Here is a 14,862-nt window from a genome sequence, read left to right on the forward strand (position 1 = left end):
GGCGGGCCGCGCGTGGGGCCGTGGAGCACGAGGGAGACACAGGCCGGGTTTACCGGTCTCCGGCCCAACCTGATCCCGCCCCCTCCCCGACTCCCCGCGATCTCGCCCCTGCCCTCGGGCCTTCGCGGGGAGATACACGTTTCAGGCCGGACCCAGGGCTGGACGCCCAGGGCCCGCCGTCCAGGCCCCGGCTGCGCGGCCCGCACCCCCGCCCCGGAGGCGGAAGCAACAGGGAGCCGCGCCCCGCCCTCCGCCCCCGGGTCCCCTCGGCGGCCCTGCGCCAGGGGGCAGGCCGGGAGGGGGCAGGGCCGGGGCGGGCTGGCACCAGAGCGCCAGGGCGCGGGAGCGGGGCAGGGGCGCGGCCCGCGGGGCGCATGCTCACACGCGCTCGTGACGTGCGCACGGGGACCGGCCTGCCGGAGGCCGGGCTGAGACGGCGGCGGGCGGAGACCGGGAGCAGAGCAGAGCAGGGCAGAGCCGCGGAGCGGAGAGGAGGAGCCGAGCAGCAGAGCAGCGGCGGGAGCGCCGGCCGCCGCGCCCCCGAGCCCGCAGCCCCACCGCCTGGGCCTCGGCACGCGGGCTCCGGTCGCCGAGCGGCCACCCCCGAGCCGGCCGCCGCGGGCCGGGCCGGGCATGAGCGCGGAGGGGCCGCGGCCGCCCCCCGCACCGCCCGGCGCGCCCAGGCCGTGACCGGGGCGGGGCGCGCGGCCGCACTCGGGCCCGGGCCCATGGGCGCGCCGAGCCGGGCTCGGGGGCGCTGAGCGGGCGGGCGCGGCCGGAGGAGCCATGGACTGCACCCTCGTGCGGACGCTCGTGCACAGATACGTGAGTGCGGCCGGCGCGGGACCGGGGCCGGGACCGGGGGGGACTGGCCCTTCGCCCCCGATCGTGCCGCGGCCGCCGGCCCTGGGTCGCTGGGGGCTTGGGCGGCCTCGTGCGGCCGACCGCGCCCCGGGGGACGGCAGGACGCGGGGTACCTGCGGAGCTGGCACCTGGGCCCCGACGGCGGAGGAGCCGGGCGGAGCTGCCGGGGCAGAGACTGCTTAGATCGGCGCGGGCCGGGCTGGGGAGGGATGCTCGGGCTTAGCCTCGCCTGCTGGCGCTACCCCAGGGTTAAGGGACAGGGAGAGGGGCACCCACAGGGAAAAAGGCGGTGGCTTTGCTCGTTAGTTTGGTAACAGCACCGGGGGGTTCGGAAGTGAAGTTTGGGACCTTTGTCCCGAAAGTAACCAGTCAGACCCGAGGCTGGCGGTTCGGGGTTCCCCCGGAGTCTTCGCTCCGGGAGGCGCGTGGCGACGCCGGGCTTGGGCAGGGGGACACGGAGGGTCAAGTTGGGTTTGTTTCCCATCCGCCGGAGGGGAGCCGCGTGCGGCGCTGTCGCCGGCCCCGGGGGTAGAGGGGGTGCGCGCAGGAGAAGGAAACTGGTCGCGTCTCTGACAAAGGCCCCCCTGTCCCCCGCGCGCACCGCCGCCAGTCGCAGGTTGCAAAAGTTGTGCGCACTGAGGTTTCCGCTAGGAGAGGGAACGGTGGTGGGAACTTGTTTTCTTCTGGCTGAGGAATTCCCTTCGTCAGTCATTCATATTTACGTGTTTTCTTCGAGGAGACCTCGGCCGCATACGAGGGTGTTTCTGTTCATCCAAGGGGAACGTTGAATCAGTGCCTTCCCCCGAATCCACTCACCAGAGGACTCAAGGGTCAGGGGAGCTCGTGGCACCTTCCAGTAGCTCCCCTGGGGAGGGCAGTCTGCCTTCCGGTTAGTGGGGCGAACCCCTCTGGGATTCTGGTTAGGGCCGGGAAGGCTTCCCGTGGGAAGGGCCCTGTCCCCTCAGGGATTCTTGAGTCCATCTTATAACGTGAGTGTAAACATCAGGGTCACCTTGGTGTCTCTACAGTAGTAAGTTCTGGAAAATCAGGTAACAGTGGCAGTAGGTAATCAGATGTCTTAGAGAAACGCTTGACGGGTCCCAGACATTCTGTTCTCAGGCTTATGGCCCACGAGCTCGGAGCCAGCGTTTGCCTAGGATGTGCTCACTAGTTTTCCAGTTAATTTCTATTCTCTTGCAACTCTGAGACTCTGTGATAGGAAGGAGAGTTGAATTGTGAGCGGTAACGCGCAGTCTCTATCCACGGGTCTCCTGGTCTGAGGCCCACCGCCTGGTGGGTCTTCCCCTCCGTCCTGCTCCTGTGACCCCTTCGTCCTCGGAGTCCGGCAGACAGGTGTCCGAGTTTTGTGCTTTCACTCCCTTACGTCCTCCAGGCCTTCAGCTGTTTCATGGCATATCAATCTCTATAAATGTTGGTGTACCTGATATATTTTAATTCCCCTTTGCTGTGTTATTAGACTTATTTTTCTCAGACCTAACTGGGAAATATTCTTCAGTGAACTTTCCCAGCATATATGTTTGGTAATGTCCCTGGGATCCAGTTACAGGGTGCTGTTATTGTTTCTTTGTTTCTCATTCCACATCTTTTTTTTTTTTAAGTCTGATCATTTGTCTACTTCACCATATTCACATACAAAACCATTCATTTCTATGATGTGAAACTCATGTCTACGTTATTAAACTAATTTGACTTTTTCCAGAAACAGTCAATTTGTTTGCTTATAATTGGATTATCTTTCAATATTTAGGAATTAATTATACTTCCTTTTGCTAGAGAGCGAAGAGAGACTCTGGGATTAAATATTCATATTTCCTTGTGGTTTCCATATATGACGTATTTCATAAGCATGAATAAAGTCATACCGTGTTCCCATCTGGTGTTCACACAGTCAGAATTTCCAGGACAAAGAAACCTTTTCATGATGACGCCTGAGGGCTGCCAAAGATAAAGGAGTCCTTGGAAACCATTGCTGTGGGTATTCTATTCTGGGTTAATTCCAGAGAGGTAGAATAGGCAAATGAATGAGAGGATTCCCTTCCGGGTTAGGCCAGGTATATGCCAAAGCTGGCATTACTGGTCGTTTGTGAGCCTTGATGCATGTCAGCCGCGTAGAGATGCGCTGTACTTGTAAATGGCAAAGCGCTTCTGTACCTTGAGCTTTTAAAAGAAATGTTTAACGAAGTGGGTGGAGAACTAGTGTTATCCTCCTAGAAGAGATGTGAGGTGGGAAACCCAGAGTCGGGTAGTTTAAGTTCTGAGAGGCACCTGCAGAGTCTCCGGGAGCCCACCTGGATGTGGACCTGGCCTGCCCACTTTGAGGCCGTGTCACCCTGGGCAGGTGGCTTCGCTTTTTCTCTGCCTCGGTTCTCTCATCTGAGGATGAATAGCGGTACCCGTTGCAGAGGGTTATCGTGAGAATTAAGTGAGTTAGTACAGGCCAGGAGCTAAGAGTGGTGCCCGGCTCTGCGGAAGTGCTCAGCACACGCGTCACGACTAGCCGTTAGCATAACTTTGCCCCCGGTCACTGGCCGGGGGAGGGCAGGCATCTCTGTCGGTTGCCGGCCAGGCCAGTCAGTACAGCCACCAGGGGCCCTGGGTGCCCTGCTCTGGAGCAGCTTCGGGAAATTTTGAAACGAGGGGCGCCAAAATGCCGCAGGCCCCACGGAAAGCCTGCAGGCCACCTCTGAGCACAACAGTTATTTCCAGGCCAGGAGGCCCACCTTGTCGGGACACTTCTCTCCTTTCCATCCACGCCTCACATTCGGGAGATGTGACTGTAAAGCTTAAGTTTGTTATGTTTCTGGCGTTTGTGTTTAGTAAACATCACTGATCCCTGGAGAACCTCAAGCGTGGCTGTGTTAGAATGCTTTACACCTTTAAAATTCACCATTTGAATGCATGCTCATGGGTCTGCGTTGGTTTGTTTTTTTATCACCAAATGCTGTGTGCCGTGGACGTCAGTGCCCACTGGTGCTGCCCTACAGGCGGACCCATCCATCCGAGGCAGATTTAGTTTTAACAGCTTTCATGGCGCTTCCGACGTGGGGCCTCCGGATCTGCCTGGAGTCTGCACCCCAGGACACTAAGTTAAGTCACTGGAACCCCCGAGGCCATCAGGTATTTGAAGTAGGTGACCCCCTAGGCTGGCCCGAGGGCTGTGCTGCAGTGTTTGCACAGGCCTTTCAAAGCATTCTGCCAGGTGTATAATTTAACCTTTGTGTCCTGGCTGTTAAGTTCAGTTTCTTCCATTGTCCTTTCAAACGCTGTTTAATGTCCGTTGCCACAAGGGACCTTCACATGCTTTTCTTTCACGCCTGAGGGTAGGTTTAATAACCCGAGGGGAAGAGGGAGTTTAGGTGTTTGGGTTTGGCTGCAGTCAGTTGCATTTCTAGGGATGAGCACGCTGTCCTCAGTTTACAGTTAGCTAAAACCACCTGGAATGCACTGAGCTGCCGCTCAGTACGCAGGAAGGCCTCTGTTTACAGCTGTGCTGGGCCTTGAAACCTAGAGACGCACTGTTCCTCGGTGCTGCGACCACATGTTCCACTGGCAACAGGGTAATCAGAGCTGCTTAGATCCCCAAGTCCCAGACTTACAGATGCTTTTTTAACCAAGTTAAACGCCGGCAGAAATGCTATTTATTTGCAAGGAAAATCAATAAAAAGTCATTTTTACAGCAATATAAACTCAACAAGATTGAAGAAGGGATTGTTTTTGCTTTTACTTGACTCCTGGTATCTGAGAAACAAGACAGTTGTTTGTGGAGGTCAAAAGTTCAGCGTCAGAGCCTAACAGGCAGCTTGAGACCTGGGCCGGCCTCTGACTGCGAGGCCTTGGGCGTCTTCCTGCTTGAAACGAGGCACCGACTGCGGCTCCCTGGGGGCGCTGCCAGGATGGGGCCCTGTGGCATGGGGAGGTGCTCTGTCAGGGGGCCTCTTATCTGAAAGGTGAGCCCGGTGCTGCTGGCAGCCCCAGCTCCTCGGAGGGACGGCGTCTGCTGCTTCCTGGAGAGCCTCTGGCCCCCCTCCCCCTGCGGAAGGTGTGGAGGGCCGTGCTTGCCCTGCACTTGGTGGAGAGCACAGCGGTCCTCAGACGGGACGCCCCTCTGCCACCGGCCCACGCCTGTCGGTGCTCTTGCCGCCCTTCTGGTTCGGGGCAGGTGAGCCCGCTCTGTAAAGATCTGTCCTGCAGCTTGGGGTCCCCCGCCCCTCACCCCTCCTTATCCTCAATCAGCAGCGTCTCCCTTTTAGGGTGACGTCACCCAGTCCCTGTGGCACTCAGCCATGCCTTGAAATCGCCTTTTTTTTTTGAAAAGCAGACGTTGTTTGTTTGTTTGCGGTACGCGGGCCTCTCACTGCTGTGGCCTCTCCCGTTGCGGAGCACAGGCTCCGGACGCGCAGGCTCAGCGGCCATGGCTCACGGGCCCAGCCGCTCCGCGGCACGTGGGATCTTCTCGGACCGGGGCACGAACCCGTGTCCCCTGCATCGGCAGGCGGACTCTGAATCACTGCGCCACCAGGGAAGCCCGAAAAGCAGACTTTCTTGACCCCACATTCCCTTCCCACGATCTCCCCGCTTCCCTTTCCTTCACAGCCTCGTTTCTGTAATGTGGCATCTCGGTGTCCCTCCGGTGGGCGTGTCCGTCCCCACCTCCATCGTGTCCGAGGTGGCCCCACCAGGGGTCACCTTTCTGCCCTCACAGCTGACCCCGGCGTACCTGGTGCAGGTGTTACCAAGCGCAAGTTCATGTGCCCGACGCACCGCAGCGTCGGAGTTCGGAGCAGAGAAAGGTTTATTGCAGGCAGGGCCGAGCACGGAGAATGGGCGGCTCGTGCTCAAAAACCCTGAACCCCCTGACGGTTTTCGGGGAGACGTGTTTAATGGCAAAATTGGGGGTGAGGGCGTCGGGGCGCGTGACTGTCTTCTGATTGGCTGGCGGCGAGGTAGCAGGGCGGGGCTCCAGGAATCTGTGCTCAGCCTGAAGCGACTGGGTGGGGTCTTGGTTCCTGCGGAAGAGCTCTGAGATGTGGTGATGTACGTGCCTCCAGGGGGGCCAGGCCCCAGGCTGCACTGTCGCCCCTCCCGTGTCTCTGCGTCCCCCGCTTCCCTGATAGCAGCTGTTGGAGTCTGCCCTTTGGAACCCAGGGAAGGTCACGGACACTGAAACTTTTTCCTATGAACGAGAGACGGGGGACCCGGAAAGGATTTGTAGCCGGAGGGCCTCACAGGGTCCTGCTGGGTTTCTTAGGCGCGGCACACGTTTGGTGTGTGTTCACCGACGCAGCCTGAGCCAGGCAAGGGGCAGACAGCCGGACCCCCGTCCCTGTGGTCCCAGAAGTGCTGTCCCAGGGCGCTGGGCAGCGGTGGGCGCTGGAGCCGGGACCGCGAGGCTCGCCGGGCAGCGGTGGGCGCTGGAGCCGGGACCGCGAGGCTCGCCGGGCAGCGGTGGGCGCTGGAGCCGGGACCGCGAGGCTCGCCGGGCAGCGGTGGGCGCTGGAGCCGGGACCGCGAGGCTCGCCGGGCAGCGGTGGGCGCTGGAGCCGGGACCGCGAGGCTCGCCGGGCAGCGGTGGGCGCTGGAGCCGGGACCGCGAGGCTCGCCGGGCAGCGGTGGGCGCTGGAGCCGGGACCGCGAGGCTCGCCGGGCAGCGGTGGGCGCTGGAGCCGGGACCGCGAGGCTCGCCGGGCAGCGGTGGGCGCTGGAGCCGGGACCGCGAGGCCCGCTGAGCTGCGGCGTCTGGCGGGCGCGGCCAGGCAGAGAGGAGGGCGCAGCGGGTCAGCCGCCCCTTCACCGGGGTCACCCCGGGGCCTCTCCCTTCCCATCGACACCTTGCCTGGGGGAGACCTGGAATTCCTCCTCTGTGTCCGCAGATCCCACGTTACCTTCTGGAGCCCAGCCTTCCCCCCGCCCCCCACTCCCCCGTAGGCCCGGGACCGCTCCTGGCACAGAGTCAGCGCTCCGTGAACATCTGCCCCAAGACTGATTGCGCCTCTTATCACTGCTGTTAACAAGAGCCTTGAAGAAGCTGCCCTTGCCTGCTTCCGAAGGAAAGCGTGGCGCTTCCAAGGACTTGAGTGACTGATAATACGTCAAGCTTTTGGATTCTCTTTCTCTGGTACATTTCACAGAGTCTTAACAATGTGGGAAAAGACGGGAAGGCGTCCGGTCCCACCCCCTCACTTAATAAACACTAAGTCCCCAGGGTCACAGCCGCGGTCCCCGCACCTCTGGTGCGGACGCCTGACTCGGTGGTAGCTTCCGCCGTGCTCTGTCTGTGGCTCGAGGGCAGGTCCTCTGAACACTGGGCTCCCGGGATGTGTCTCTTTTCCTGCATCCGTCCTGTGGACCCCGGGCCTGGAAAGGACCCTCTCCCGGAGCCTCGTCACGAACGAGCATTCTTAGCTGGTCCCCTGCGAGGCCTGGACCCCCGTCGCGCAGAGCGCAGAACTTTTTGCGTGGATGCCTTTTGTTTTCTGGGCAGGGGGTTCCCAGATTTGCTAGGTTCGCAAAGGAGTGCCTGCCCGGGTGAAGGCCGAGAACCCTGTCTGCAGGCGCAGGTAGGGAACCGGCCCTCTTGTCCCTCTGATGTGGTTGTGTCAGAGCTACCTGAGCGTCTGGCCGACATTTAAACATGGTGAGTGTGAGCACGTGTCCAGGTTTCCTCGCCTCTTCATAAATGGTGTGATCGGGCAGTGCTGCGTTGGGTGGCTTCCCGGGACCATGGCTGCCCCTCACGGAGGGTTCAGTGCCCTGTCCTGTGGCTGCCCTGTCATCACCACCCCAGGATACAGGCTCCTCCAGTTCGGGTGTACCTTTGAGCCCAAAGCAAGCTGCGTCTGTAGGGAGTTTAGAAGACACCCGTGTGACCGGCCACCGAGAGCAGAGGGGTGGGCTCCGTGTCCCCCGGTGTGTGTGCTGGGTGCTGGGGGGTGGTGCCGGGGCGGCGATCCAGCAGTATCTGCCGGGGTGGGAGGCTCGCTCATGCTGCGTGTGGACCTGGAAAAAACCCGCCACTGGGTCGAGAGTCAGGAGAGGATTTTAGGCCCCCTCTGTTAACGTTACCTCTGTCACCTGGGCGAAGGCCAGACCAGGTGAGCTCTGTGGGTGAGTTAATCATTAGCTGCCTCTTCAAACCAAACCTTTACATATTTCCCCCATTTTTTTTTTTTTTTTTTTTTTTTTTTGCGGTACACGGGCCTCTCACTGTCGTGGCCTCTCCCGTTGCGGAGCACAGGCTCCGGACGCGCAGGCTCAGCGGCCATGGCTCACGGGCCCAGCCGCTCTGCTGCATGTGGGATCTTCCCGGACCGGGGCACGAACCCGCGTCCCCTGCATCAGCAGGCGGACTCTCAACCACTGCGCCACCAGGGAAGCCCTATTTCCCCCATTTTTAAGTGGAGCGGGAGGAAAGTCATTTCCCCCGAGTCCTCCTTTCCCCACGCTCTCAGCGAGGAGTTTGTTGGTAACATATTTACACACATTTGCAGGTGTCCTTCCCGTCTATGTTTCCGTCACTCCTGACTTGAGGGGTTAGTCATCCTCTGAGGAAAAGAGTCACTCGGATGGATTTCCAAATTCCTGGTCCAGAAATGTTTAACCACCTCTCACCCTCCTGGTTTATGTGGGCAAAATGTTTCCCATTTTTCTGGGGTTTTGATTTTGTCTTTGGTGGGTTTCAGTATCAGAGCACCTCTTGGGAGTGGTGTAGGCAGTAGAAGAAGTCAGTTTTCCTGGGAGGCAGCAGCGTGCCCCGCGTCACCCGGCATCAAAATCTGTCCCCGCTCGACACGGACTTGAGCCCACATTCGTTGGCTGCCCCTGTCAGGGTTGGTGGCCCTTGAGAAATTTGCCCCGTCCATTGTGTGTGATTTGCGGATAAAACATTTTCGCAAAGGTGGGCTGCCAGTGGCAAAAAGGCTTTTAACTTCCACTCACTTTGTTTCTGCTGTGCTCACACCAGTGCCTGTTTCACGGGTTCCGTGATAGGTAGAGGCCAGAGTTACCGTCTTCTGCACCGTTTCCTCCACATGTTACCTGCTGGGGGACCTGCATCCGTTCCAGGAGCCCCTCCCGCCGCCGGGCACGCGGGTGGATGGGATGCTGCGCATGTGGGCGTGGTGTTCCGCTGGAGCCCGTGAGTGCATATGCGCCTGAGAAGATGCGAACGCTCTTTGCGAGTTTCCTTGGGGCTCACGAATCTTTCTCTGAACACAGTGGACGGGGGCCTGGCTCGTCCAGTCTGCTCTTCCCGGCTGTGTTCCCCGGGGGCAGCTCACCACCCCTCCGTCCCCTCGTCTGCGTTGGGCCAGGGGCTTCCCAGCGAGTGTGGACGTTGTGCCCTTTGCCATGACCTTTCAGCGCCCTTCTTCACGCCTCTTTCCTGGGTCTTAGGTCAGAGACCAGCCAGCACGATTCTGAGATGCCGATCATGTCAACACACCTGTTTGATTATCGAGGACGTTGATGCTAAGAATGTGGCTGAGGAAGGAGTGGTCTCGATGGCGAAAAGCTGACATTGTTTCTGGGGTTGTTCTCTGAGATGCTCATGGCGGGTCTGTGAACTTTAATGTTGTGTTTAAGCGCCGGCATCTAAAATACAAAGCTGTGACAGGCCTGGGCGTGTCCTGGTCTGCTCACCGCAGGCAGGGCTGGTGCCCACTGCAGAGCTCAGATTCTCAGCCTCGGGGCTGCAAGTGCAAGACCTGGGGCCTGGAGGTGGGTTCCTGTGAGGGGCCTCCTCTTGGCTTGCAGGTGGCAGCCTTGCCTCCCCTCAGCTGCCTCCTCTGGTGCCCAGAGAGGGAGGGAAGGAGGGAGGGGAGCAGAGCAAGTGATCTCTTCTCCCTCCTCTTGTAAGGACACCAATCCTATCAGATTACGAGTCCACCCTTATGACCTCATTTCATCTTAATTCCCTCCCCAAATCCCTATCTCCAACTCTAATCACATCGGGGGTTAGGGGTTCGACATGTGAATTCAGGGGGACACAGTTCAGTTCAAGGCTGTATACTGTTAAAGGAGGCGCTGTTTGGGTGGTAAACGTTCACACAGGTGAAGAACCTCAAAGGAGGCGGTTTGAAACAGCGCATCGTTTGCTGACTGTTTTATCAAACAAATACAAAAAAAAATGTTCCACAGAATCTGGGAAGACTAAAATAAAATAAACATGTAGTGGGAATGGGTTACTTTTTAAACTGTGGGGCAGATTTAGGCCGGTGTGACCTCTGACAGACCACAGTTTGCATTATTTGATCAGATCTAAGGTTGTGTGTATTTATATCTTTTTCTTCTCTTTCTGTTGCTTCATTTTTCCCCCGTAGGAGGATTGGTAGGAGAATGGTGGTTGGTATTAAGACTAGACTATAAAGTGTTGTTTTGGGTTTTGTGTTATAACCTAAATCCACAGCGTCTGGCTTGTTGACAGGACAGATGTCACGGTATCTGCCACGTAACTGGATTGGGCGCACGTGTCTGCTTCGGAAGCTGGGAGGCCGCTGCGTAACGAGCCGATTCTCCTAGTCAGTGGGGTTGGGTTTTAGGGACTCCACGCTGTCGATCTGCTCTGTACAGGGTGACCTCTTACCTTTGGCAAAATCGGAAAGTGATGGTTGGAAGGTGACCCCGAGCTGTCATTAGGGTGACAGGGACGTGACTTCTCTGCACATCCAGAGCATGGTGTCACCCTGTCGCCCACACATCGTGGGCTTTCGCGGCAGTGCGTATAAGTTCCCAAGCCAGCTGCTGTGGACCTTTCCCTCTTAGGTTTCTCTGTAATCACAGCCTCGTTGACTTTTATTAAAAATTTGCTTACGCTGTTGTAAGCCCGCGTCGGAAATGACCCTAAAGCATTATTCATCATATGATTAGGACCCTGGATGGCCTCTGCTGTTGCTGTGAGGCTGGTCGCTCACCCCGTCTGATGCTGTGACACTAGTTAAAGCCACAGGACCCTGAGGGGCTCTCCCACCTCCCGTACTGTCCCGTCTGAACTGTCTGTGCAGAATGACGGGCTCTGCTTCCTGAAGGTCAAGTTCGTACCTGGGCCGTGTGCGTCTGACTCTGGCCTGGCATGTTGGCCTCCCTCCCTCGAACCTGCTCCCGGACAGGGGGGCCGACTGCTCCTCCCTCCTCTCTGGACAGACCCCTGGCTGCCGGGAAGGAGTCAGCCATCCTAGCCGTTACCTAATCTCCCTCCTTCAGAGAAAAGAGGATCTCCTCCACCGTGTTTTCAGCAAAGGATTAGGGACGGTGAAGGGCGGCCATTGGAACGCCATCCGGATTTCTTTGTGATTTTTCAGGACGGCCTCGGGGACTGCCCACAAAACATGAGATTTTAAATCACGGAATTAATTTAAAGTCATTCCATGGAACAAAATCATGGGGTGATCACTGGTGTGGAAGAGATGTGGTATGAGGGTAAAGCAGACCTAGATTTATCTGTCACTTTCAGGTGAAATATCTGAAGGTGATGGATATATGCATGTGGAATAATTTACATTACCTTTTCTGTTTAGAAAGTGTACGGAAACAGTTGTTTTGACTCGGATCAATTTAAGCAGAGCATTAAAATAGTAGATATAACCATGAGGCGTGTGCGTGCATTTTTTTCAGTTGGATATAAACCTGAAAGCCACGCGTGTTAGAAAGTTGGGGTGACCATCCTGTGGTTAGGGTCTGAGTCCTCGCTTCTGATGTTCAACTCACTTCACCATTTTTCTGTGGTAAAATGGGAATAAGCTATGGAAACTCTTGATGCTGAAGAACACGTGTGGGGCAAACCTAGTGAGATTCCAGCAGAGGAAGGCGTGCGCTGCGCTCGGGACACAGCGGGTGCTCAGCATCGGCTGTTACCACATGTTTACTGACACTTGCTGAAGGGATTCGGCGGCAGGGCAGAATACACAGACACCCCGGGCGCCCCTGGAGGCTGCATTTGGGTGGTGTAGGACAAAATAAATAAGCACACAGTAGGCCAGGTGTCGGGAAGGGCCGCGGACAGACGTGAGCCGAGGAGGGGTCAGGGGGAGGGGGTGTGACAGGAGCCAGGTCTGGGAGGGGGAGACAGGATGGTTCTGGGCAGGATGGAGGCCAGAAGCCAGCCCAGGGCGGCAGGCCCGAGGGCGGTGGGGGGGGCGGGGGGGGATGTGACAGGGATGATGTGTCACCAGCGTTTTGTTTGTTTGTTTGTTTTTTGCCGTACGCGGGCCTCTCACTGTTGTGGCCTCTCCCGTTGCGGAGCACAGGCTCCAGACGCGCAGGCTCAGCGGCCATGGCTCATGGGCCCAGCTGCTCTGCGGCATGTGGGATCTTCCTGGACTGGGACACGAACCCGTGTCCCCTGCATCGGCAGGTGGACTCTCAACCATTGCGCCACCAGGGAAGCCTGTCACCAACGTTTTAATAGGAGCATGTGGCCGCCCCGCAAATTTCATTGCTTAAAATATGGAATGTGTTATATATGTTGCCTTTGATAAAGGTTTCAGTTTGTTTTAAAGTTATATGGGCCTACTGTAGAGCACAAGGAACTCTACTCAATACTCTGTGATGACCTATATGGGAAAAGAGTCTAAAAAGAGAGTGGACGTACGTATCTGTATAACTGATTCACTGTGCTGTACTTCTGAAACTAACATGACGTTGTAAATCAACTATATACTCTAATAAAACTTTAAAAAATTATATGGCCAAATGAGGAAAATGTGACATAATAGCTAAATTAAGATGGTTTAACATTATAAAGATGCATTGACTTATTGAGTGAATATACGGTAGGTTGGTTTATGGGCAGTTCTTTTGTGATTGTCGTAAAGTATCCCTAAAATTTACCATTTTGCCCATTTCGAAGTAAGTGTATAGTCCAGTGGCTTTAAGTACATTCACATCACCTCCATCCATTTCTAGAACTTTTTCATCTTCCCAAACAGAAACTGATTTAAGAGCAATTTTAAGTAGTTTATTCCACATTTGATATTGTATATCTTGCTTTTTTGGGAACATGTTTTTTTTAAATCAATGATAAGGACCTTATCAGGGTCATGGGAAGACTTATTGAAACCTAAGTGCTGATTAAATTTTAATGGAAAATGTACCTTTGGCAGGAGGGTTTTTTTCTCTTTTAAATAATTGGCAATGGTAAGTTTTATTAAAATTTAAGTACTTGAATGTGAGCATTCATTTGGGCTTTATGTTTTGCTTAGTGTGTGCTTGTCGAGAGCGGCCGGAGTGGTGATTACCGCTCCAGACAAGAAAATCTGATATTTGTCTTAGAACAAGTAATTCTGTAATGAAACAGAATATCATAAAAGTTATGTCTAGGGCTTCCCTGGTGGTGCAGTGGTTGAGGGTCCGCCTGCTGATGCAGGGGGCGCGGGTTCGTGCCCCGGTCTGGGAGGATCCCACATGCCGCGGAGCGGCTGGGCCCGTGAGCCATGGCCGCTGAGCCTGCGCGTCCGGAGCCTGTGCTCCGCAACGGGAGAGGCCGCAACAGTGAGAGGCCCGCGTACCTCCAAAAAAAAAAAAAAAAAAAAAGTTATGTCTAGTTGGCAATACTTTCAAATAATATAGTTCATAATGGTGTTTGTTTAACGATATGATAAAGCCACGTGGTTTTCTCCTAAGTGCGTTAATACGGAATAGCAATTAAAGCATTTTATGTGAAATTTTCCTCCAGAAACTGCATTCTGCTGATTCACTGGTTCAGATCAGTTTTCTGTTTTGAGTTAATCTATAACATGTGTTCTTTTACTGTCTAAAAAATTATTAAGAATAGATTAAACTTAAATTTTTTCTGTAAAATTATTGGGTCTGTGAGAAGCAGTTTCCTGTTATTTCTCCTCCAAAGGGGATATGAGATTTTTCTGTTCTTAAATTGAAATAATCCCTTGATTTCATAAATTGCCCTGTCGCCTTTTAGAGAACAGCATGGTTTCAAAAGCAATAAGTCCCATTCTTATCAAGTACTTAATTTATTAACGAGAAACTTAGTTGAAAAGTTGAATAATTTTGGCTCGTAAAACGCTGCAGCTGTAGCAGGGAGTTGGCGAGATGCCCAGCTTGCCAGGCGCTCTTTGGAGCTGACGGAAAAGTAAAAACTAAAGGGCGCGGATGACACCTCCTTAGCCCCCTCACAATGGAAGTTTCTTGAAAGGTGGGTTGATGCTGGTTTCTATCAATCCATTACCCTTGCAGATTCAGAAAGGTTTTGGGTCTGAGGGAGGACGTCTCATCCACACGGAGGCCTCTGCCCCTCACTGGAATGAGGACAGGTCACTGTGGTCGCCGTGCCTGGGGCTGAGTTTTTTCCCTTTTTTGTCCCAAGCCTGGCAGACAGTTCACCCACCTTCAGTCATTTTCTCAGTGAATGACTGACTTCCTGCCTGTGCTCTGAACTCACCGAGGGTGGGATTTGTGTCCCGATTGAGGATCGTGTGTATCCGATTCTTCTCGATTTTGTTATTTTAATGGCCCCGTTGAGGAAGAGAGCGACTTGGTTCAGGTCTTGACCCGAAGGCCATGGGCCGGGCCCGAAGAGCAGACCCTAAGGGGGATTCAGGGAGCCGGTGTGTATCAGGGATCCTGCATGGCAGGCGGCGCGCCCGGCGCCCCACGTGGGCCCACGAGCTGCCCGCTCCCGCCCCGGGCTCGCTGGCCCTGCTGGGGATGGGGCCGAGGGGGGACCTGGGCGGTGGGAGCCTGGACTCGGGCCTGCCGCTTGCTCGGACTGACCAGCGTTAGGTCTGTAGCTGGCAACAGTGTCACGAAGATTTTCCAGGCTTTCTCTTCACAGACGGGCAGGCCTGCGACCTGAAGTCCCATTGCCGGCCTTGTGTGCCCTTCTGGAAAGGTGCCTCTTCAGTGGGTTTTGGATTGTGTCTTAAAGGCCAGGACAAGGCCTCCAGCGTGTAAAATCCACTTGTGGCTCTGCAGCCGAGGATGCCGTCCACACGCGGCACGTGCCCCATGGAGTCCGTGTCCCCGCCG

The 14,862-nt window shown here is 55.9% G+C and overlaps 1 protein-coding gene across 1 annotated transcript in view; it reads left to right on the forward strand.

Annotated features, from left to right (window-relative positions):
* Window positions 1-712: 712 nt before the first annotated feature.
* ATP11A (ATPase phospholipid transporting 11A) overlaps window positions 713-14,862 on the forward strand; it is a 119,621-nt gene continuing 105,471 nt past the window's right edge. Inside the window, exon 1 of the mRNA XM_060129494.1 lies at window positions 713-825. Within this exon, the coding sequence (XP_059985477.1) occupies window positions 787-825 (39 nt within the window). The 5' untranslated portion in view covers window positions 713-786. The remainder of the gene's footprint in view (window positions 826-14,862) is intronic.

The sequence above is a fragment of the Lagenorhynchus albirostris genome, chromosome 18 (assembly GCF_949774975.1).
Source record: "Lagenorhynchus albirostris chromosome 18, mLagAlb1.1, whole genome shotgun sequence".
NCBI classification, from domain to species: Eukaryota; Metazoa; Chordata; class Mammalia; order Artiodactyla; family Delphinidae; genus Lagenorhynchus; species Lagenorhynchus albirostris.